Genomic DNA, 26,532 nt, shown 5'->3' with positions numbered 1-26,532 from the left:
CCTACTTTCGAGGTAAAAAAATATTGTTCAATTAGTTTTGTTAACTTTTGACTTTTTCATAAACGACTTAACGAAAAATTTTGTACAAAAACTTTGTTAAAAAATTAATGTTAACAACATTACAAAGATTTTTTTTAAATATTTTTATTTTTATTTTTTTTTTTTTTTGAAAACGGATCAATTAATTTGTTTGAAACTTTTTTTTTATTGTTTGAACATTTTTATATATGTACCAGGTACATATAGGTATGTATTTTGTTTTTTTTTTTTTAACATTACCAACAGTTTTATTTTTTTTACTAAAAATTCTTCGATATTCTAGAAATTAAATTGCATACCCCGTTCGAATTCCAAATAGTATTTGAAAAAGTGTATTTGAAAGAAAAGATTTTAAATTTGTTTTTAAGGTTTTGTTAAATTTCTTATAAAATTTAACTAAAAATATTCTTTAATGATTTCTAAGAACTTTTTCCATAAGCTTTTTCCATTTTCGTTTGGGAGTCAAAAGAATTTAAAAATGTGCGTTTCCAAATTTTATAAACTACCTGACTACTTTTAATATTTTTTCATAGTCAAGGGTTCAGTAGAAAAAAAAATTAACTAACTTTACTGATGAAATTTAAAAATTACTTTACGCGAAATATATATATATTTGTGAAATTTTCACAAAGATTCATTTCGATAACTTGCAAGTAAATGTTCTATGAATTTTCATTCGATTTAGGTATCAAAAATTTCAATATTTTTATTTGTCTTAGCTCCAATATTTCATTTTCGTTTTGATCCAAGAAATAAAAATGTCATAAATTATTGATTTGTTTGTTCATTTATGTATAATCAGAAAAAATAATATAGAGCAAATTGACTGGTAAATCCAACAGGCAAATTTATTACCCATGAACAATTAAATAGTCAATAAATTCTTTGATATATTATAACAGTATACTTTGTTACACACATACTTCTTTATGTAATATTGTATAGGTACTTGTGTTTTTGTTTTGTGTACAAAACCTTCAAATTGAAGAAATTTAATCAGAATATTCAATCTCAGTATTTTCTTATTGAAAATATTCTCTTTGCTTTATGCATGTGGGTGTTTTGGAACTGAAAGTTACAATTTTCATGTGAAAAAAGCACCACAGGAAATATTCCATAATTTCAAATGGTTTCCGAGAAAAGTTAATTTGTCGACAAGATGTAGAAGTAAAAGCATAAGTTATGCTTGTTAGTATATTTTTATCGAATTGTGCTGAATTCCAAAAATAAATAAGAAAACCCGTACTATTTGTATACAAAAGTGGTTTCACTGTAGAATTGGGTTGAGTCGACAGAATAATTATGCCGACCATTTTTTTATCCACAAAAGTGTGAAGAAATTGAAGATATCATATAAAATATACCTTTTTACATTAAATTAATTTAATTTGCTTCAAGGACTAATTTCTTGGAACTATACAAAAACCAAATACAGATTCTGCCCATTTGGATATCATCTGATAAACTAATAGGGTCAATACTCGTATTTGCACAAATCAAATATCTTAGAAACTTAGTTAACGAACAGATAATAATATGTGTATTGTGTATGCATATGCGCATCACTTGTTGTTTAATTTATTAATCCTTTAAATACCAACATAATCAATTCCTAAAATTTATATATATGTATGTAAATAGCAACAGGATTCTAAGATTTGGAAAAAGATTTATCAAGATAAACACAAGCTATATAATACACTCCTTCTGGTCCAATAACCTATACAATCGATACATTTAAGTATAAATGTTTTAATTAAATGCTATGCACAAGCAGACACAATTCCTTCCATAAGAGAAGTTGTGTGGGTTTAATCTAAATAAGGATTAGATTTTCTCCAAATGTAGTAGAATAGTTGTGATGCTTTGCCATGTCAATAGGTTTTCGGCGCGATTAGGCAAAAGCAAAATCCTAAGCTTTTGAAATGTCAATTCTGTGTGCAGAATGTGTCATTGAAATTTCCAATATCTAAACAATATAATCCTGTATAGTAGCTTTCACATAACTAGCTAGCAAATGTTTAGAGCTATTTAAGTTTAGTTGAGGATTTCATTGCGTATGAATAGTTTTATACAAACTACATATCTACACAAGAGTAAAAAAATTTCATCAAATAGAGCGAAGCAATGTGCTATTCAATCTTAATCTAGAGAAATGGGAATTTAAAGTGTTCTACTTAAATGACGACTTTTTATTAAAAAAAAGTGGTTGTATGTAAAGCGTGATAACGTCGTCAGAAAACAGCTTGTGTGCTTTTGTTTAAAATGAGTCAGTTGAAGCGTTTACTTTTTTCAAACAATCATAATTTACAAGAAAAAGCTAAAAATATACCTTTTTTATTTTCTCATTATATTAATTTTTTCATTTTAAAAGCTTACAAAAAAAATTATGCAATTTAAAAGCCAAGTATTTCTTCTTAAGAATAAAATCATTTTTAAATTTTTGCAAAAGCAAAAAAAACATGAGTTTTATCTTCTAACGTCATTAATTCCATTTTTTTCAATGGTATACAAATTGTATACCATCTGAAAGCTTATTGTCTTAGCTCAAAAAATATATCGATCAGGTCTATGAGACAACTACAAAAAGAGATAGAATTTTTTGAACTCGATCAAATTTCATTAAAAAAGCAAAAAAACATTTATTTTTATGTTCTCAGGCTATGGAATCAATTTTTTTGTTCGACAACCTATAAAAAATATATACCATGTGAAAGCTTAGTATTTCAACTTTCATATGACGTATCAATCTTATTTCAAAGATGCCTACAAGAGAAGTTAGAATTTTTTAAAGTCAACCATGTCGAATTCCCACACTGGTGGCTGTTCGGGGGGCAACAGATCTCCACTGGTGTTTTGAGGTTTTTCGCAAGTTTCTTGGTTTAACATTGTGTAGCTTGTAGTTAGTCTACCGTTATGTGTTATATACCAAATGTAAGGTAATTGTATCAGGATGCTCATAAAAGTTTAATAAAATTTCTATCAGCTCTTGGTCAAAAGTTATAACTTGTTGAATTCTAAAATTTTATTTTACCGTTATCTCAAAATTGTGTTTACAAAAATGATTGAAAGTTCGCATACATTTAGTCGTGGTCATGGTCTATCATTACTCCATATACTTTATTCCTGTATCTATTAAAGAAAAAAAGATAAAAATTAAAAACGATGGAAATCGGTTAAAAACGGTAAAAAAAGTATATCCCTATATTTATAAACGTTGTATAACTTTATACATTTGTTTAAATTTGGAAAATATGATCAAACACCTTGTTTATTGTTGTCTTATAGCTGTCAAACTTATACACAAGAGTAGATTGTCTTGACGGCGAATAATGTGATTCTTATTTTTAGTAAATAAAGCATATTTCCAACAAAACAAAACTTGAAAAATTTTATGCACTGTATAAGCAGACAAAAATCTAATAAATATGACTGATAGTATGTAAATATAATAAATTAAAAATTACAAAAAAATAAAAAAAAAATATTACACAATTATAACAATAATAATAATAATTTTCAATAATTTATAAATTTTTATACATACATCTCCGTTCATGTTTTTTAATTGAAGAAATAAGAAAGAAGAAAAAAAAACATTATTAAAATTTTACACTCGACTGAAAAGGTAAAGTAGGTATCTTATGTCAATTTTGATGATTTTTCAGGAGAGCAAAAAAAACACTTCAAAGCTGCCTCCCAAAAATCTTTCAAGTGTAGATTTAGTTGTTAAAAACATTTAGATGTCAAATTTTATGATCTTTTCTATTAAATTTATTTCAAAAAGATATTTTTAATATTTTTCCCGTCGTCATAAGGAAAAATATGAGTTAAGATAGTTTGGCTTTTCTAAAAATTGTATTTTATATTAATTTCCATAATCTTAAGTTGACATAAGATGATTTGCCTTTTCGCACTCTTTCGGAATTTTTAAAAATATTTTATCTTATGTCAACTTAAGGATGACGTTTGTTTCTTCTTGCACGCGTGAATTAAATTAATTAATTAAAGATTTCACAATAATACAAAAAAGTCTTAACCCAATATAATCTTAAGTCTACTTAAGGTTTTGAATTTGTGTCTTTTGAACATAAGATGAAATTGTTTTTGTACATAAAAAAGCAAAGGGGTGAGATAGAAAGATGCCGATAAGACAGAACTGTAGGGAGGCCTTTAGGATGGCACTGAGGTTCAACGAAAAAACGCGAAACATCTTAAGTCGACTTAAGATACTTTACCTTTTCAGTCGAGACATTTATAAGGACATTTTTTTGTTTGTTTTAAATCTAGGTAATTAAGAGTAAATCAGTGAAATTTGATTTAAGAAGGGTTTACTGGTGCATGCTTACAGGGTGTTCGTTATTCAAGATATTTAAAACAAAATAAAAAAAAAAACATGGGGTTTCTTTTTTTTTAAGAATTACTTTTCTTTTATAAAACGCAAAACATTTTAAACCTCAAAAACATGTATAGAATTGGACGCAGAGTGGTGCCTTTCATGATTCTTCAAATCGTTTATTATTTGATGAAAAATAATAAACTGGAGGATATCTGAATGAAGCGGTCGTCCTCAATTTTCAACTACGATACCAAATCATCATAACTCAGAGTCGATTGTTCTCTCTGTACCACTAAACATACTATTGATTTTTTTTATTCCAATCTTCTAACGGATTCTATGGTAAAATGGCATTCAAATTTTGAATAAACGTTTATATACTTTTACTTCCTTTCATTCAGCTAACCAAAACTACCTTTGCAAAAGCCATCAAGGTTATTTTCGAGAACGAAAAAAAAATTGGTCTTTTATCTTTTATCAAAGCATAAATCGGTTGTTTTGCGTGGCCGGAAGGACACCATATAGTTGATTGCGAACTCTGATCGGATTTTTGGTATTATTTTTAAAATAATGAAGCGAATAGGTAAAACGTCAAAGGTGTTGAAAATTCATTTCCAGTTCTTGAAATGAAATAATTTGAACTTTGATTCTGTAAAGTTGATGTGTTTCATGTTTATTGATTCTATTTTAGAATTATTTAGTTTTGCAATTTGTTTTGTTTTAATGCCAAGGGCTACCATGATCCATGAAAAATGCACTTGAGTGTCCTTATTTTTCTATTTTTGTTTGGTCAAAAATTTTTCTTTGGAAACCTGTCAATGTTGTGTACAATAAATTTATACGGAAAACAATATTGAAACTGAATGCAATCGTTTGTGAATATTTAGTAACAGTACATGTATAGCTTACAGAGAATTGAAATGCTTTGAAATTTATGAGATTCAGTTTTTTCATAATTAACTGGAAATCGAGTCCATACGCTTTTAAACCACACAATTCCAGTTATTTAGAACAAAAAAAAATGGGGTTTCTGAGGAAATTTGGTAAGGTTTTGAACACATGCCACATTTATTTATATAAACTTTGATTCTCAGTAAAAATCAACAGAAAGCTATGTACCGGCATTCAATACTTTTGAGTATTGAGTAAAAGTAAAAAATTCAAGCAAGTCGTTGAGAAATTTTGTCCTTCTAAAAGCGATTTCTTACGAATTCTTTTACATCTTGTTTGGATATTCGATTTCAGGATTGATTTATGAGAAGTAATACTTTGGAAACCAATGAGCCTTCAGAGTCGGTTTTAGCCTCAAATTACACTAGTTTACAAACCGAGTGCCGTTATACTTTTTGTATAGATACCTAGATTTACATCCAAAAAACATCCATATGCATAGTTTTAAAAATGTTTAAAAATAAAATATCTCAAGAAATTTTAGAAACACTATTCAAAAACGAGAAAAAACAATATTTTTGATGTTTTTACTATAGGTATACATTACGTTCTCGATTAACGCAACTCCTCGATTTTCGCAACACTTCAATTTTTATTATTATTGACGCATTAATCGCAACTCTTCTCAAAAACTTGACTCGATAAGTGCAACTTTCAATACGAAAATTTTATGAACTCACCAGAATTTAACCCTTATTGAAAAAATGTTGATTGTTTAAAAACTGCGAGATATGTGATATGTCCAATTAATTCACAATCGGTCATTGCAACCACCTTTGTTTTAATTATAGTTGCGTTAATCGAGAATGTACTGTTGTTTGTTTTTATATCAGAGCATTTATAAATATTGAATATGTGAATTACTAAAGAAGAAATCTTATCTTTACATGATGGTCACAAAATTGAAAATTTGGATAAAATATGGACTTTCCCTCTTTTTGGTTTTTTTTTTTAAATATGTTTAATATTTTATAATTTCTGAAAATATTTCTTGTATTGAGTGGTTTTATGGTTTGAATTTATGTAAAAGAAATAATTTAAATAACAAATTCATAAAATTAAACCATTGCTAATCTTTTTCTGTTAAAAGATGTGTTAAAGAAAAATGTGTACATTAGGGTGGGTCAAAAAAATCGAAATTCTTTTTTTTTGATTTGGTACTTCGAAAACTCGATTGCTAGACACCTCTAGAATATACACACCAAATATGAGCTCTTAATATTAATGGGAAGGTCCTCCGCTTTGCAATTTTCCATTTTTACATCAAGCTTCTACTAAAAAAAATAATTTTTTTATTAATTGACTTTTTAGCTAATTTCTTTTCATTCATATTCTTGTAGGAAATTGAACGCTCTACAAAAAATGGCTTATACACTTTTTTCGTTTATCTAACCGTTTAATAGATATTTGAGGTCCAAAAATCGAGAAAATCTTTAAAAATTCGTTTTTTGTTCTTAATTTTGTAACAAATTGAAAAATTATTATAAACAATCGCTTAAGACATATTCTTGTAGGAAATATTGTTCCACAAAAAAGGTCTTATTAACTTTTTTCATTAATCTAACCATTCTAAAGATATTCGAGGTCAAAGTGAAAAAAAATCATAAAACATTTTTTACTTTAAAAAAATTTCCAATTCACTGAAAATTCATTATTTTCAAATTAGCGAGATATATTCTTGTAGGAGCTTAAACGTTCTACAAATAATTCCTTGACATCATATTGATTGTTTTAACAGTTTAGAAGATATTGGTATCCAAACAAATGCTCACTGATTTCAATAGTTTTCTTATGAGCCGTATGCATTGGTTTGGATACGAATATCTTCTATACGGTTAAAGCAATCAATTTGATGTCACGCAATTTTTTGTAGAACGTTCAAGTCCCTACAAGAATATATCTTGCTAATTTGAAAATAATAAATTTTCAGTGAATTGGAAAATTTTTAAAAGTAAAAAATGTTTTTATAATTTTTTTTTTTACTTTGACCTAGAATATCCTTAGAATGGTTACATTAATGAAAAAAGTTACCAAGACCTTTTTTGTTTAACAATCTATTTCCTACAAGAATATGTCTTGCATGTTTGATTATTATAATTTTTCAATTTGTTACAAAATTAAGAACAAAAAAACGAATTTTTTTAAAGATTTTCTCGATTTTTGGACCTCAAATATCCATTAAACGGTTAGATAAACGAAAAAAGTGTACAAGACCTTTTTTGTAGAGCGTTCAATTTCCTACAAGAATATGTAAAGAAATTTGCTAAAAAGTCGATTTAAAAAAAAAATTATTTTTTTTTAGTAGAAGCTTGATGTAAAAATGGAAAATTGCAAAGCGGACGACCTTCCCAATAATATTAAGAGCTCATATTTGGTGTGTATATTCTAGAGGTGTCTAGCAATCGATTTTTTGGAGTACCAAATCAAAAAAAAAAAGAATTTTGATTTTTTTTTTGACCCACCCTAATGTACAGGGAATATCTTTTTAAAAAAATCAAAATGGCGTGAAAGCATACTTTAGCTTGAAAATTTTCTTACACACATATCATATGTAGCCATTTTCAAACACGAAAATTATGATGTTATGACTAGATTTGTATTTACAAACAAAAATATTAAATTTTACTATGCTTATTGATTTTTCTTTTTCTTTTCTCAAACACACGAATGATTGATGCAAGAGGAAACTGCTAAGCCATGTTCTTGCTAAAAATCCTACAACAAGACCACACACTCTGCAAAATATAGCTCCCATAGCTCATTTACGATAGAACCAGCATGAAAATCCACCATCAAACAAATATTCATATTAGCACATACGTTTCCTTGCTGCATTTGAAAATGTTGCCAATGTCGGAATACTCTAATTTCCTCACTATTTTCTTAATGAAAGTCGAACTACATACATTTTTATATCTTCGAAAAATAAGAGTATTATTTTTTTATGAAAAAATATTCGAAAATAGTTCCAATGTAAACTATTTTTTTCCGGTTTGTAAATTTTGATCCGATATAGTTTTTATCTTAACTTTAAGAGAATTTAAATTTCTCTTACTTGGCAATATTGTTCAACAATATCAAGCTTATCCCTAAAATACGATGATATATTGCCCTGAGCATGAAAACTTACATTTTTCGTATGAAAAATTCCTATTTATTATCCATTTTGGTTGCAATATAACGTCAGAGAGGATTATGGTTCTGAGCCCAAGGAACATAGTGGTGGCTGTTCTTGGTATGCGTTTGCGAGTTTATGATACCTTATTTCTTTGACGTAATACCAGATTCCTTTTTTTTTTTGGTTTTATACCCAGAATTTCTTTTCAAGAAAATTACACCAGAACTGATTTAAAAGAGCATGACGCATTTTATATATTATTTTACCAATTTTATTTAAATGAAAGAGTACAAAAGTGACTTTTTCATGGAAACTTCATTTAAATAAAATTTTCCTGTACAAGTTAAAAAATATTCGAAATACAATTAAATTTGTGTTTTTTCTTCTTAATTTTTGATTGCTTGGAAGGTGAAACCTTTTTGTAAGAGAAGTATTTATAAATTTAATTTAGAACTTCTAAGGAAAAACTTTGTATTCGAAATTGAATTTTTATTAATAATTTTCATTTTATTTTTTAATATTTTTGTTTTTTAATTATAAGGAACGACTACATGTGGAGACATTATGTGAATATAAATGCGTCATAGTCCCATGAAAGTTAATCAAAATTTAAACTTTGAACGTCGAAAAATTGCAAAATAAATAACTCGCAAGTTCAACGACTTGGTATTCTTTAATACTCCTTTAAAATGCTATGTCACCCAACTTTTACCTACTTAAAAAACACGTCATGTACCAGCTATTGTCTGAGTATAGAGATTTCACATAATTATATCGACAAAGCTTGTCATCTTGAACAAATTATAAGCTTTATATGCATCATAAATCGTTGGTCCATGACTCGTGTATAACATTTTCTTTTTCCAAGTACCATCACTTCAATTTAAAGTGAAACTTATACCTTCACAATTCATAAAAAAAACAACAAAAAAAAGTTTTCCACTTAAAGAATAAAAATTAATTTTTTCTAGAAGACTAAACTTTCGAGGTAATCACTTGTTGATCTTTTTATTGTGGAAGAGAGACTAGCAGACTACATTCTCAGTTATATCAAATTGCATCATGGTAGAACACAATTATTATTATTTTTTTTTTTCTTTTATTTTTATGGTTCAACAATTCTTTTATTTTTGGTTAAAAAAACAGTAAAAATCCTCGAAACTATTTTAATAAAAAGAAAAAAAAAAAACACGCAAAAAGAGAAAGAAGAATTGCATTCTAAAAATAATAAGAAAAAAAATTTAACTCATAAGGCAGGTTAAAGCTCCACCTGTAAGGGATTCATGTTTTATACACAATGCACAATGCACATTGCACACAAACACACACACTATACTTTGGAAAATAGCAAAAACATTTCAATACAGTACCGGAATAAAAATTTTCATTCTAAATAATGACCAAAAAAATTCATACGTAATCCCAGGATGAAGGTGTATGGTTTAGTTCAAAGTTAACCATCATAAAATATTTAGTATCTATTTTGGAAACACTGAGGAAAAAAACAACTTAAAATCAACGAAAACCAGGTTGATTTTCGGAATGATTTTGCGTTGAAGACGAAAATTTTAAAAAGTAGAACATCGTTAGTTTAAAGTGTTTTACAGTTACAAAACATACTTAAATCAAAGTTGTTTCAATTTTGAAAAAAAAAAATCAATTTAAATAAAAAATAAGAAAATATTGGCAGCCACTGGGGATTGAACCTACAACCTCTTGGGTCTCTAGGCGAATGCTATACCAACGTGCTATCTCACTGTTGAAAATTAAGGTGATAAAAAGCTAAAGTGCGACAAAAATTTAAAATTGTTGTTTCAAATTTATTTAAAAGATGTTTCATGTAGTTTTTTCAACGTTAAATCAACGTTGACCATATTACATTCTACGTTGCGTTTTTTTCCCTCAGTATAGGTAGGTATTTTTATTCAGGGTTATAATTATGCATTAAAAAAATTGTTATTTCAACTGAAATATGCATACATATAAGCATTCAAAAAAATTTTTGCACTTAAAAAATTTTCTGCTAGAAAAAAAATGGGTTGGGGTCGAAATGCTGTATGTTGTAAAATTCTGTATTTAAAATACTGTATGCCAAAATACTGTATGCCAAAATTCTGTATGTGTAAAATGCTGTATACGAGCAAAATTCTGAAATTCAAAATTCTGTATAGCAAAATTCTGTGTGGTCAAAATACTGTAATTCAAAATTCTTCACATCAAAATTCTGTAAAAATGTTGTAAAAAAAATATCGTAAAAAGCATTTTTACAGAGCAGAATTTTGACAAGAAGAATTATGACCCGCTCCCCTGTGCGTCTATCTGTTAATCGAGCTAGAGCCTAAACGGATGGATGCATTTGGTTGAAACTTTTTGCAGATGATTTTTACGTATTTTCTAGACCCTTTTTTTTTATTAAAGTATTATCTCCCTTATAACGTTTTCAAAGTAGGGTAAGGTGGTATAAGAGTGCGCATTTTAGACAAAACACCACATAAAACAATAACAAAAAGAATTTAACTACTTTTTTTATATATAGTTTTTAGTTAATAATCAAAGCAACGAAAAAAACTTAAAACTGGTAACAAAAATGTGTTAATTCAATTGTTATAAAGAAAATACCACATTAGGTCATTTGCGCACTCTTATACACACTATTGTGTAAGAGTGCGCGGCTTAGTTTGTAAGAGTGCGCAGCTGCGTACAGGTGTAAGTTTGCACAAAAGTCGCAAATAAAACTGCCTATCTTTAAATAAACAGAGTATTTTTCAACCCATCACTCCTTGCATGAGGAACAATCAATTTAGTCTTCGATTAATGGTTCCGAGAAAATTTCAATATTTCCTAGTTACTTTCATTCGCTTGTTTTTTGTAAAACTTGTATTTTGTTTCTTTTTGGTTGGAATTGCTTTTTCTAGCTGATTTTTGCTGGTATATGGACAAATACCAGTTATTTTGAAGCCTTGGATAGCATTTACTGCTCTTATAACCCGCGCACTCTTATACATCATCATGGTGCGCACTCTTACACGTTCAGACATGTAATCGAAGAATATATATGTATTTATGACCAATCTTACGTGTTCCTCAAATGTTTCTTTTTGTCGACTTTTCAATGTCCCATACTTTGTTTATTGTTATTTTTTGTTGTTAAGCGGAAAATTTAATTTGTTTGGCAAGAAAAATTGGAAAAAAAAGTGTTAAAAAACTTAAACTTAACTAGCACCTCTATTTACAAACAAATTTGCATGAAATTGACAGCAGATCAAACTCATTTAGATCTTTCCAAAATAAGTGCATTCAGTCTTATATTCCCTTTCAAACCGGGAACCTTGCTTTGCGCACTCTTATAAACCGCGCACTCTTATACCATCCTACCCTATTGCAATTTTTTTGATAGCGGCTCTAACGATTTGGATTAAATTTTGTGTACGTAATAGTCTTAGTGATTTTAACAAAACTGCGTTTTTAGATTTTCTGAAAAAAATTGGAGAACGGAATAATGACGTTGCCGTTTTTTTGCAAAAATTGATTTTAGTTAATGTCTTATATTTTATCAAAAAGTGATTCAAAATTTACAGGCCAATATTTTTTATCATTTTGAAGTGTAAAATGTAAAAAAAATTCAAATTGTGGGGTATATTAAAAAAAAAACATACATACAGTTAGGTACACACCGTTCAACAAGGTCTACAAAAAAATCTGCATTTTTTGAAAGGCATACAACTTATGTGATCTTTCATAAAGAGATAACTATGTGAAATTCATGTTTAAAATTAATGAAAATAAAATTTAAATTAAAATAATTAAAAAAAAAACACGTATACGCTACAGTTTACTTATATTAAAGTGCACTTTCAGAAATCATATTTTTATTAAACAAAAAAAAAACACTGATTGCCTTAAAAGCGGAATGTCAGCATAAGTTACGCTTTTTTCTGAATACTGCTTGCATTCATCGATCTATAATACCTTATCACGTCCTAGTTTTTAGTTTTATGTACATATTTCGATTCGAGGTATCTTTGCGCTCATCAGGTCTTGGTATTTAGAAACATGCAAAATACCAAAATTTTTTAGTGGTTTTTTACACTTCACTGAAAACCTAGACCGTTACGGGTTAAATAAAACTAGTATTAATTTTCAGCGCTTTACTGGTACCGGGCGCACACAGAAAAGTTAAATGACACTTACCTGCTCCTGCAGTTATGATATAAAAGTTACTTAAAATACAAAAGTTTTTTTTTTTTTTTCAGTTTATAAAAGAATATTTTTAACCTACAAACGAAATAAGCCCATACAATTTCTTATAATAAAGAATTTTTAGAAATTTTTTTTCGAAAAATGTTCATGTAATTTTTTTTTAAATTTATATATTTACTTTTTTTTTCAATTTTATGAAAATTAAAAGCTTTGCGTAGTAATTTTTTAATCAATTGGTATTAAAACTAGTTTCACGAATAAACTTAAAATAAGAAATTTCCCCTTGTACATGTGACTTTTATTAAATCCCCTACTGGCTTCATAGTTTTTTTTTTTTTTTTTTTTTTGAATAATCACGTTCATCGAAGAACAAGAAGATCTACCCCTTATTTTCGTGCATCCAGGATTCTTTAGGATTGAGGTAAAAGTTTTCACATAAAAATAGAAAAACTTTTTCAGTGGAAAACATTTCAGTGCAAGTTAAAGTGGAGAAGTACCTCACTAACTCAAGTTCTTGTACTCTAAAGGTAACCTGCCGAGTACCACCTACCTTCTCTCTCTCTTCATGATGATATGCGATTTAAGTGAACTATTGAGTTAGATGTACCAACGTATTTGACTTGATTCAAAAGTTCTTCTCTTTTATATCTTCTTCTGTCCCAACTATGTAACTACAAAGGTACAAAATATAGATAGAACTGTACAGAACTACAACAAAAAAAAAATCATCATGACATTTTTTTGGTGCAATTCATGTGAATGGAAAATTGAATTCGTTTGCATGTTGCTGTTTGCCTGAAAAGGCTCAAAGTACGAGACTGAATTTTTCTTTATCGGATTTTAACTTCTGAGTGTATTATTCTACGTTTAGGATTTTTAAATTTGATGCAGAACTTATCTATTTGTGTGTGCAATATGCATGGATTGGATATGCATACCTGCATGTAACGTTAGATATTGAGTCCCTTTGAAAATGTGGAAAGGAAATCGAAGTATTGAAGAATAGGGATGACAGATCAAAGGAAATGTAATGTTTTTGATGCTTTTTTGTTCGTTAATTTATTTGAAAACTCTTTTTTCGATTTTTTGAATTTTTGAATTGCATTTTGAAAAGGTTTTTGACCACCAGTAGATTTGAAAGGTAAGAAACGATTTGTTGTTTAAAAGGGCTGACAGTTTTTTTTGTACAGAGTCCTCATAAATTATGTAATATGTATATCTCTAGTTATAAAAAGGGTGTACCAACTATTAATTTTTTTTTCATGGATAACCTCTTGTCCAGTTTGTATCTTATTTAATTTGATTATAAAATTAAAAATTCATTTCTTCGTGATTATGTAAGCTGTTAATGTATTATAATCCCTAATTAAACCAGTTCATCTTTATATTTGACCATCAATTAAATATCCAATTTAATTTAATCAATTATACAAAATTATTTATATATACAAACCTAAACTAACATTTTATTTGTTTATTTTAAATAAATTGACGTTGATGGCGCTTCATATAGAATAGAACAAATGTTATATGAGACTGTAATAGCTTTAAGAAATTTAAATTTTTTGTATAATTAATCTATGAAATAAACAGTAGGTACCTTCATTTGCTAACTTTTTTATGTTTGTAAGAAGTTTTCGTTAGTATTTATTCGCTCATCATTTTTGTACCAGAAAAAGAAGATACAAAAAAAAAGTGGTTGTCTGTAAAGCCGGTTTACGGACGATGATTTTACGTGATAACGTCGTAAGAAAACAGGTTGTGTGCTTTTAAAATGAGTCAATTGAAGCGTTTATTTATTTAAAACAATCATAATTTACAAGAAAAAGCTAAAAAAAAATTACCTTTTTGCTTTTCTCATTATATTAATTTTTTATTTTAAAAGCTTACAAAAAAAATATACCATTAAAAAGCCAAATATTTCTTCTAAATAATAAAACCGTTTTTAAATTTTTACAATGAGTATTAAAATAATTTATTAAAAACAATCATTTCTTATGAAAAAAGTGAAAAAATCATTTCCATCACCCAAAAATTCATTTTTTTTATACAACTTATAATAAATTTTATACCACCTGAAAGCTTATTGCTTCAGCCCAAAATATATATGTATATCGATCATGTCTATTAGGCATCTCCAAAAAGAGCTAGAATTTTGTGAATTTAGTTCAAAAGATATAAGCTGTTGAAAAATAGAGCTTTATTTTACCGTTATCTCAAAATTATGATTACAAAATTTATTGAAATTTTGCACAGATATATATATATTATATCTACAATATAAATTTCATTTATTTATCTGTTGAAGAAAAAAAAGATAAAAATAAAAAACGGTTAAAAAAGGTCAAAAAACTTGGGACAAAAAAACTTGTTTTTCCCGTTATTCATTCAAAAACCATTTTGAAATACCATGTATGCGCAGTGCATTGCTCATTGCGCACAGTCATAGACCACATGTTCTATAAGCTCGAGATTTTTTGAATGCTACAAAAAATTTAAAAAATAAAAACTCACCCAAAAATACCCCAAAATAAGTAGGTGTTTTTCAAAAATTCATATTTCGAAACGCAGAGATTTAAAAAAAATCCGTATTAGATCCCTAACTTTTTTTTTATTATCTTTCGAATGACGTTCTTCAAATTGTCAAAAAAAAATTTGAAATAAAAAAAAAAAACAGTTTGAATTGTTGTGAACAGTATACCTACTTCTGTCAATGGAACGATTTTCTTCATTTCTCTCTTTTCGTAAACTACTGTACCGATTTCAACGGAATTTTTTGTATCTGTGTAGTGTATATTAATAATTTCAACGACAAACCATTTTTTTAATACAATATTAAAAACAGTACATTCTTATTCAGGTCAGGAATCAACTCTGGCCATTTCTGATTCCCTTCTAATAGTCCGGTCAAATTAAAATAAAATAAGGGGATGAGGTTACATAAATTCCCAGCAAGCTGAAAATTGGTAGGATTGTTGGAAACACCATCATAAATTAAATCTAAAAAGTCCTCATCGATCCGAGACCTGTAGAAATTTTACTTGGGGTCAAAGGTCATAAAAACTTTCTTAAAAATATTCTCGTCTAAGGGGGATATTTTTAGGAAAGTTGGCCACCTAGGATTCTATAGATTTATTTTATACCAGAGGTGTTTAAAATTTTTCATAAAATTCTTTTTTTTACATTTTGCATCGAAAAACAGGTTTCAATTTTTTTTTTTAAGGAAAATGTGCAAAAGCCATGAAATTATTTAAGTGTTTATGTTCTCATCCAATTATTGTAGAAAATTATAAAAAAAAAGAAATAAATAAAATTCATTCATTCCTGATTGTAGTAAATGAAAACATAAGATGATAAAATTTAAAATACACTGAACGAAAAAAAGCCAATATTTTCTGAACTGGTTGCAATAAAACTTTTTTCTATATGTTTCTAGAACAGTCATAAGTGTAGCTATCAGCCGTTTTAGGGTTGTCCTTTCTCTATCGGACTGAATCCCTGAATTGTATTCGGAGCTGTTCTAAACAAAAATTACCAGGGAAATGGTTTCAGGAGAAGGGTTCCAATCGGAAAAATGGTGGAAATTTCCATTCTTAACCATTGAAGAACGAGAAAATAATGAAATAAACCAATTCACTTTAGAAAAATTTGAAATTTTAGCAAAATTACATTTAATATACGAGTAATTTAGGACATATCCAATATTCGAATATTCGAATATTTTTTTAAATTTATTCGAAAATCGACCTCGAACAATAAAAATATTCACCGAATCATATTTCACTATTAAAACTCTTAATTATATTTTTCGGAATTATTGAGAAACTGTATGATGCGGAGGACCCAGTTTAGGGTAAATTTCTCTGCCATACCTACTTCTGAGATTTCTTGTTTTTGTCACCCATCTATTCGGATCACCCTTTATAAAATCCAATATTCATTGTATATTGTATTATGTATTAGGTAAACATGTTTAATAAAGTAGATAATCAAGCAAGTTCAGTTTATCAATATAAGTTTATCTTTATCGTCTATGTATATGACCATCAATCCCATACCTAAAGACATTTAAATAAATAATACAATTATGCATATTTATATTGTAAGCATAAACACTTTATTTTTGTGTAGGTTTAAATGGTTTCTTTTTGTTTATGTTAATAAAATAATGAAAAAAATTTGATGGCGCTTAAATTTATTAAATTTTAAAAAATTAAGTTTGCAGAGCAGAAAAAAAATTTGGTAAACCTTAACCGTAAGCCGCAAACAAAATTGTCCTTTTTAAGCGGGTTCTCACACAAATATTCAAAATAAAAAAGAGGTTGTCTGTAAAGCCGGTTTACGGACGATGATTTTACGTGATAACGTCGTAAGAAAACAGGTTGTGTGCTTTTAAAATGAGTCAATTGAAGCGTTTATTTATTTCAAACAATCATAATTTACAAGAAAAAGCTAAAAAAAATTACCTTTCTTCTTTTCTCATATATTATATTAATTTTTTATTTTAAAAGCTTACAAAAAAAAAAAATATACCATTAAAAAACCAAATATTTATTAAAAACAATCATTTCTTATGAAAAAAGTGAAAAAATCATTTCCATCACCCAAAAATTCATTTTTTGACAACAACCTATAAAATATTTTATACCACCTGAAAGCTTATTTCTTTAGCTCAAAGTATATATATCGATCATTTCTTTTAGGTATCTACAAAAAGAGCTAGAATTTTTTGAACTCGATCAATTTTCATCAAAAAAAGCAAACAAAAAACATATAATTTTATGTTCTCAGGCTATGGAATCAATTTTTTTGTTTGACAACCTATAAAAAATATATACCATGTGAAAGCTTAGTATTTCACCTTTCATATGACGTATCAATCTCATTTCGAAGATACATACAAGAGAAGTTAGAATTTTTTATAGTCAACCATGTCGAATTTCCAGACTGAGATTACGGTGCTTCCCACTGCTGTTCGGGGGGCAACAGATCTCCACAAGTTTCTTGATTTAATATAAGGTATGTAGCTTGTAGTTAGTCTACCGTTATGTGTGATATACCAAATGAAAGGTAATTGTATCAGGATGCTCATAAAATTTCAATAAAATTTCTATTATAACATGTTGAATTCTAAAATTTTATTTCTGTATCTATTAAAGAAAAAAAGATAAAAATAAAAAACGATGAAAATCTGTTAAAAACGGCCAAAAACCGTGTTTTTTAAAAACTTGTTTCTTCTGTTATTCAGTCAAAACACACTAAACGATTAAAAGTTTTTGCACATGTATGCATAAACCTACATGTCCTTTAAGTTTGAGATTTTTTGAACGCTCAAAAAAAAAGCTAAAAATCAAACGCAGAGTGTTGGAAAAAAATCCGTATCAGACGCCTAATTTTTTTCCCTCATCTTTCACCTGGAATCTTTAGAATTGTCGAAAAAAATTTCCTTTACCCAAAATCATCATTTTGTCATAGCCCCAACAAGTGAACAACGTTCAAACAAAACGTTATAGCTTAGTTTCGAAATTTTTAAGAATTTTTCCTTAAATGCAGTTATTCTTAAATTAATCTCGTCTATCTATAGCAAAGAAAATGAATTCTCTACGACTTCGCGTTTAGATTTTAGCTCAAATTTCATCTTTCCGTTTTACCCCGTTTTAATCCTTCATTTGGATTAAGCTTTAGGTTATTATCTTTCAAATCAGCTATAGAAGATTTTTGTATCTCTAGTAGTTTATTTTTAATTTTTAATTTTTAATTGACATTTTTTGCCGCACTGCGAAAGTGCGAGAGTGTAACGTTAGAAAATGGCGTCACTTTTTTGTGGTGGCTGCCATGGTTCCTCGATTTATAAGACGTTATCACGTCAAAAAATAGTTTATCCGAAATAGTTCTTGGAACTTTAACTGTTATGGTGGCGTTTACAGATTTCAGTAATCATAATTCTTAAGGAGACTTCTCGAGGAGTATTTTTACATATATTATATATTTAATTAAATTTAATTAAATTTCCTTAAAGCTCTGGAAAAAATAACAAAAAATTCACATGACGTCACTGGAGCAGAATAAATTAATACCTTACGGGTAAAATAAGCTTAATTTATGAACAACGATAAAGCTGCTATTTTAATTAATTTTACAGTTAAATTAAAAATTTTAATTTATATCAAAATCTATTAGATATTACTAGTTCTGGTTTAAAAAGTTAGTTTTAATTTTTTTTTAAACCAATAGATATACCTAACATAACGTAGCGTATGCATTGGGAGGGGCAGGGTTGTTTTCTAGCATCTAATATTGCAACCTCAGAATTAAAAGCCCCATTTGACAGTACTTTCTTTTTTAATTGGCCATAATAGATACCAAATTAAAAAAGGAATTTAGCTCCAAGGTTTTTTTGAGGATCGTATGAGGGTAATGCTAACCTCCGAAGCCCCGCTTCTAGGGACTTTTTTCAAAAAAATTACTTTTTTTCTTAAATCGGTTTACTTGCGATATAGGCAAGTTTAGGATTCGTAAAAAAAATCGAACTCGATGTAATTAACAATCAGACATGACATTACAATGATAAGGAATTCTAAAAAAATCGGTCCCGCAATATTGTCTATCTGTGTGTCTGTCTCTATCTCGAGCTGCAGCGTAAAATACTAGTCCGATTTGCATCAAACTTAGTAGTTAAGAGCTTTAGTGATTCCCTGGATGGGAAATTGAATTTTGTTGGAAAATTTTTTTGAAAACCCGATTTTTTGAAAACGAATTGATAATATTTTTTATTGAAATTTTGTTTTTGTGTGTCAAATAATATTTTCTCAAGATAAGCATACCAAATTTTTTTTTGAAAATTTTACTGCAAAAAAACTAATTAAAAAAAAAAACGGTTCCTACAATTTTCGAAAACAAAATTCTAAACATTCTTTGTTATACAAAGTAATTAAACTGCATACTCAGTTTGAAAACTTAAATCATTCAAAAGGGTGTAACCCTTTTTTGTAGTTCTTATAAAATCAATGACAAAATTGAATTAAATTTGTTATTATGTTAAAGTTTTTTATATAGCGTTCATTATGTTTTGAGACAAAAACAATCTTTTCAATTTTAATCATATAGTAAAGTCCGTTAATTTTGGTTCTAAAAAAAATTTTTAATTTTCTCTTTCTGGAATCGGATGGTCATTAATCGTTTACCTAGTTAAATTTTTTAATTTAGTCTTTGACATCATTCTTCATTCTATTTATTCGTGAGCATAAAAATTTATTGGAGACTTTGAAAATTAGAAAATTTTTTCGTTTACCAAGCCAAATTTTTACATAGCTAGCGTTCATCAAACAAAAAATTTAATTGAATTTTTTCATTTATTTTATAAGAAATGTAACAAAATACTAAAAATCGTTTTTTTTTAAATAACAAAAACACCCTTTTAAATGGTTTTAATCTTTAAACTGGGTATGTTAATTAGTTTTTTATATAATAAAGAATTTTTGGATTTTTTTTTTCGAAAATTATAGGAACCGTTTTTTTTTTTAATGTTTTTCTTTTAATAAAAAATTCCAGAAAAATTTAAAAAAAACTGGTATGCCATTTAAAAGAAATAATTATTCAACATATATAAAAACAAAAGTAAAATTTTTTTTTAATCCAAACCTGAAGGTCTTGAAAAGTTTATACCATATATTCATATTACGGCTACTTACTCGTTTACGAGAAGGTCAGAAATCAATTTACGAATCCTAAATTTTCCTATAGTACCTTTGTATATAATATAAACATTGTACATATATCGCAAGTAAAAAAGCACATTAAAAACTTTTGTAAATTGCTTCAATAAAACAAGTAGATACTGTGTTTTACTGTACTTAGATACATTACAATATAACAAAAAAAATAAAAAATTATTAATATGTATGTTATTGTTAACTTCTGTGTATATCCCCCCAAAATAGAAGATGTATACGCTGCTGCTGATGTGCCAAAGTGTTTTAAAAATCAGGTTTTTCGGTGACGAACCGAACATGAAAATAAAATTAGACAATCCGGCTTTTGCTCATTAATAGTAATATTAATTTGATTATTTTTTTTTATATAGCGGACGAATAGAGTCTAACAAGTATCTGCTTTCCTGAGATAAGTCTATAAAAGCTTTGATTCAAAACAAAATCTAGTCTGTTTGTGTTCTGAAGTCAATCATTCAATTTTCTAGTCTTGACCGTGAAAAAATCGTTGAAGGTATGTTCTTGACAATTAAAATTAATATTAGGTTTTAGTATAAAAAAAATTACATTAATAGGTACTAATGAGTACTTAACCTACACCAAAGAGAATACAACAATGTTGTAATTATTTGAAGTTTTTTTTTCCGGTTATATTTTATGAGTGAATTGTGATGTGAATATATCTTCAGATAATATAACTTATAAGAAACAAGATCGACCTTAGCTGTATTTCTTTTCTAAATGTTCAAGAAACATGTTTTCTTCTTCGTTTTTTGAGGAAAAAGTGCATTATTATTCCCTAAACTCAGATTTGGAAGCAAAATTGATCTGGTTGGATTTTTTATGTACCTATTGCAAATTAAGAATTTAATTTAGACAAAAACAAAATATAATTTTCTTGTTATCTACAAAATCAAATTTATTCAGGTATCTATTCTCACCCATGAAATATTATAAAACTCGCAAGCCTGCTTATAAATTCAATTTTAATTGTTTTTAACTATTTGCATACGAATTTGCATCTTAGAAATATTATTATCTTGAACTAATACAAGTTTGGGGTTACTTAAAAAAAAATATTGATAACACTGCAGGAGATAAGAAAAAGTTTAATTTATTATGCTGTCTAAGTTTATTTTAAGTAAATGAATTTTTGTTTTTTTGCATGGTAGGTATTTATTAATTTATTGAATTAGTCCAATACTCAGGAGTTCAATTTTTATCAAGAATATATAAATAAAAAGAAAAATATAGTTTCCAAGCCAGCAGTTGTAGCTTTAATATATTCACTATATTCACACTTTAGAAGAAATTTGGAAAAAAAAAATAAAATTCGCTTAAAAAAAAAATAAAATACAATCTGAAATTAAATTGCCCTCCAAAACAAGTATGCAGTTTTGATTGATATATTAACGTGCATTTTTAGAAAAAAACAAAATTCAAAATCGTTAGAGTCGTTTTTTAAAAAACAATTTTTTATAAATAATTTTTTGGAAAAAAAGTTTTAAAATAAAATTGTAATGCCATTTTGTAGAAATCACTAATCAACATCTAAAAACAAAATTTCAAAAAAATTCAATGTCCCATTGTCGAAAATTTGATTTTTCAAAAAAAATTTTTTTTTAATCCAAAAATTATTTTTTTGGAAATTTTATTTTTGGTTTATATTTAAATTATATAAATGCTTCTTCACAAAAAGTTTCGTTGAAATCGAATAAGAAGTTTCGGAGATATTCGAATTTGAATAAAACGGTTCTATGGCAGGTACCGTTAATAATGATTTTCAAAAAAAAAATTTTTCATTCAAATATAGACCTTACTTAAAACTAATATTTGAATTTTTTAAACAAAATCGTTAGAGCTGTTTTCGAGATATTTCAATTTTACTAAAATTGGTATATGACAAGTACCGTTATTTTTGGTCCAAAAAAATTAATTCCGAAAACCCCTCTGGAAAGTCGCCAAATAACGCTACATACCAAATTTGACATTAATCGGTCCATCCATTTAGGCTTTAGCTCCTTATACAGACAGACAGACAGAAAAAAAACAAAATTTAACTTTTTTTTTGCCACAAGAACCAAAATATACTTTTCTAGTAGTTTTTGGGGTGCTGAATCCGAAGTCAGAAAAATTTTATTGGCCTTCATTTTTGAAATATTACCGTTAGAAAATGTCAAAAAACGTAATTTTGGCTGTTTTCGAGGTTCTGTTTTTATGTGGGGTAATTTATTATAAACAAATTTGTAACGGTTATTATAACAACATATATTCTTCTTTCAAAAACTGTTTAAATTTTCCCGATATATTTTTTATTGCTCGAGATATCTTAAGTTTCATTTAATAAGTCAAAGAGAAACTAAACTTAATCTAAAGTTTAAGTCACTGGTCACAGAATTTTTGCCACAAGAACCAAAATATACTTTTCTGAAGGTTTTTGAGTTGCTGAACTCAAATCCGCAATCGGAAAAAATCTATTAGCCTCCGTTCTTGAAATATAATCGTTATAAAAAAAACCCTTTTTTGCATTTAATAACGGTAATATTTTAAGAACGAAGGCTAATAGAATATTTCTGATTGTGGATTCGAGTTCAGCAACCCAAAAACCTTCAGAAAAGTCTATTTTGATTCTTGTGGCAAAAAAAGTGTAATTTGGTTGGCCAGTGTTGTTTCTGATTCAAAGACCGCTACTTAAATTTTAAATATCTCGGGCAATAAAAGAGATATCGGAAAGATTTAAACATTTTTTGAAAGAATAAAACTAGCTCTTATAGGCACCGTTACAAATTTATTCACAATTAATTACTCCACATAAAAACATAACCTCGAAAACAGCCAAAATTACGTTTTTTTACATTTTCTAACGGTAATATTTCAAAAACGAAGGCCAATCAAATTTTTCTGACTTCAGATTCGGATTCAGCACCTTAAAAACTACTAGAAAAGTATATTTTGGTTCTTGTGGCAAAAACCTTGTTGACCAGTGTTATTAACGGTATATACCTGCCATAGAACGCTTTTTTTTTGTTTCTGAATATCTCGTACACGACTAACCCGATTTCAACGAACATTTTTACATAAAAGCATCGCGATTTTAAGAAAATTTTCAAAATACACATTTTTGGATTTAAAAAAAATACATTTCAAAGTGTTTTTTGAAAAATCAATTTTTTGAAAACGGTTCAGTCAAATATTTCTAAATTTTGTTTTTAAGCGTTAATTAATTATGTCTTCAAAATGACAAACCAAATTTTTTTTTTTGAAAAAATCATTTTTTTAAGCAACGGCTTTAACGATTTTCAAACATTTTTTTCTAAAAATTTCTTTTTATACAAGAAGAAAGATAACATACTTTGTTTTGTGATCAAAATTATTTAAAATGAAATGAAACATTAGGTAATAAAAACAAAAAAAAAAAAACGATTTTATATAATTTTTACATTATATTGGTGAAATTCCTTTATTAAATTAAATTATGTAGTAGTATGAAGGAAGAACATGAAGTACGATGAAAAAAAGTCAGATCATTGTGATTCTTATTCTAAAAACTGCTCTATAGTTACGATTAATCTGCAAAGTTGATTCCATTTTGACGATGAATTAAGAAAACCCTTTTTCTTTGGTATGCCTTAACTCATGTTAATGATATCTCTGTTAATAATAGTGGTAGAAACTGCGTGTTGATCATCATTTCATCATAAATCAATATTATGTGGACACTACTTAAAGTTAAAGTCTGTTAAGTTACAAGAATCATGTTAGAAACTTGAAACTTGGGGAATATTTTTTTTTATATTTATTTCTAACCATATTACATATATCTATAAATTTATCTTTCTCGAAGTTGAATTACGTGTTGTAAGTTGGAAGTTGTAAGTACCCACCCAGTGAAAGTTCCAACTGATGATAAAGATAGCTAAATATTTTTTTTCCTAAATAAAATCATTGAATTAATGATTCATATTTTCTTATCTACATGTTTTTTGTTTTTTTTTTTAATGGTAAATTAATCAAGAAATGCTCTTAGCGATTTAAATCTTTGTGTCAATGTTAGTATTTGAAATAAAGGAAAAATATACATAGGTAATGAAATATTCTGCGGAAAATAGATATTTCTCAAAGAATTCGACTCAATGTAATTTTTGGTTATCCAATTGCAAAATTTGAAGGTGACGTCTCGTTTATTGCATACATTTTTTATTGTCAAACCTTAAAATGCTTTTATACATTAAGCCAAAATATGTACATTAGGTATAAGGTTAACGTGGCTATCAGCAGGAGAGCTGATACACTTAGACCATGATTGGTCCGTTGTGATACCACAATGAATCTTTGTGATTTTTTCTCTTCCTTTTCGTTGTACCATTTCCATTTGGAGCTTCTGATAAAGCGAGCGAGACTACCCATGTCTATATTTGCTAGCTCACTAGGGTTGTTATAGTAGAATTCTCCCAAATGGAGTCTACGTCTTTGAGATAACGCAGTACATTCATTATCAAAATATGTACAACATACAAAACTAAATAAAACTAAATATTCTATATATCTTTTCTTTCAGCTTTTACGATGAAGATCTTTATACTACTTGCCATTCTGTCAGCTGTTTCAGCGCAAAACTTTTTCGGCTTTAACGTACCGAAGGTACCATCTTTTTCCAACAGTCCTTTATTGAATAGATTTTCTCAAATACCTTTGTTAAACAATGTTCAAGACTTTGGTGACTTTGTAGTAAGTATTTCATTCATTTTTTATTTGAATTCATTTACTTACTAGTGTATTTTTTTTTTAAAAAGGCCCAAAGTGGTAAACAATATGCAACTGCTGCTGAAAAGACATTACGTGAAGGCATCTTCCGAGCTAATCAAGCTTTAATTGACTCAAACAACAAGGCTTGGGAGTTGGGACAGAGCGCATTCAAATTGGGAGCAAATATATTTGCTGATTTGTCTCCAACTGAATTTTTATCCAAACTTGCTGGTTTGAAGAGGAGCAGTGCAGGAGAGTAAGTTCATAAATACGCAAATTTTGTGTTTAAATTAACAATAAATCATGTTAAATTTTAGTGCCAAGGCTTCAGCTCACAAAGAAGCTGCTTCTGTACCTACAAACGCAAACATCCCTGATAGTTTTGATTGGCGTGATCATGGAGCAGTTACACCAGTTAAATTCCAAGGTCTCGATTGTAATTCCTGTTGGTCATTTGCTGTTACTGGAGCTGTCGAAGGACATTATTTCCGCAAGACTAAATCATTGGTACCACTTTCTGAGCAAAATTTAATTGACTGCAGTCAAAACTATGGAAATGTTGGTTGTTCAGGTGGATACCAAGAATATGGATTCAATTATATTATCGAAAACCAAGGTATTGCCAAGAGTGAACCATATCCTTACAAGATGATGGATGACAAATGCAACTATAGACGAGATATTAAGGGAGCTGATATGCAAGCATTTGCTGTTATTGCACCAGGTGATGAGAAGACATTGAAGGAAGCTGTTGCTACTAAGGGACCAGTGGCTTGTTCCATGTGTGTTGTGGAGACATTTGTGCTTTACGAAAAGGGTATCTACGATGATCAAAAATGTAACGAAGGTGATGTGAATCACTCGGTTTTGGTTATTGGATATGGTACAGAAAATGGCAGGGACTATTGGATTATCAAGAACTCGTATTCTGATAAGTGGGGTGAGGGTGGTTATGGCAGAATTCCAAGAAATGAAAACAGTTTTTGTGGAATTGCATCTGAGTGCAGTTATCCAATTATTAATTAAAAAGAATAAAACGAAATATTTTTAAAGTTATAAACTTAATTATTTTTTATTGAAAATTGGATATCTATATTGAAACTGATTTTAAGTTTTTTCGTCAAAATTTCGAACTTGTTAACGTTTTTTGTTCATTGCTCTAAAAACTGATAAAATTCTAGAAAGTTTTAATAAGTACAATAGTACAGGTAAACAAATTTTACAAAATCAATTAATAACAAAAATACTTAAAGTTCTAAAAAATATATTTGCCAAAAGGGTGTTTTTTTTTTAGGGATTGAGTTAAGTGTTTTAAACAACTTCTGACATAAATGTTATTTTTTTAATCTTGAAGAGAATTTAAGGAGCTATGACACAAATGATACCACAATGAAATTTGAAAAATGTTTAATTTATGACAAGAACGAAGA

At 27.9% G+C, this 26,532-nt stretch overlaps 1 protein-coding gene across 1 annotated transcript; it reads left to right on the top strand.

Moving 5' to 3' along the window:
* The first annotated feature begins 20,717 nt into the window (after positions 1 to 20,717).
* Positions 20,718 to 26,167, top strand: LOC129915289 (procathepsin L-like). Its single transcript, XM_055994779.1, has 4 exons — positions 20,718 to 20,870; positions 24,915 to 25,084; positions 25,150 to 25,358; positions 25,420 to 26,167. The coding sequence occupies exons 2-4, from the start codon at positions 24,923 to 24,925 to the stop codon at positions 26,126 to 26,128; spliced, it is 1,080 nt and encodes a 359-aa protein (XP_055850754.1). The 5' UTR covers positions 20,718 to 20,870; positions 24,915 to 24,922; the 3' UTR covers positions 26,129 to 26,167.
* Positions 26,168 to 26,532: the final 365 nt, after the last annotated feature.

This window comes from Episyrphus balteatus, chromosome 1 (assembly GCF_945859705.1).
Source record: "Episyrphus balteatus chromosome 1, idEpiBalt1.1, whole genome shotgun sequence".
NCBI lineage: Eukaryota > Metazoa > Arthropoda > Insecta > Diptera > Syrphidae > Episyrphus > Episyrphus balteatus.
This window is presented reverse-complemented; position numbering and strand designations above follow the sequence as displayed.

Bases quoted from the DNA above. Each gene is read 5' to 3' on its own strand.
- LOC129915289 (XM_055994779.1), top strand. From the start codon at position 24,923: ATGAAGATCTTTATACTACTTGCCATTCTGTCAGCTGTTTCAGCGCAA. The intron at 25,085-25,149 runs GTAAGTATTTCA...TTTTTTAAAAAG, and splicing joins AAGACTTTGGTGACTTTGTA to GCCCAAAGTGGTAAACAATA. The intron at 25,359-25,419 runs GTAAGTTCATAA...GTTAAATTTTAG, and splicing joins AAGAGGAGCAGTGCAGGAGA to TGCCAAGGCTTCAGCTCACA.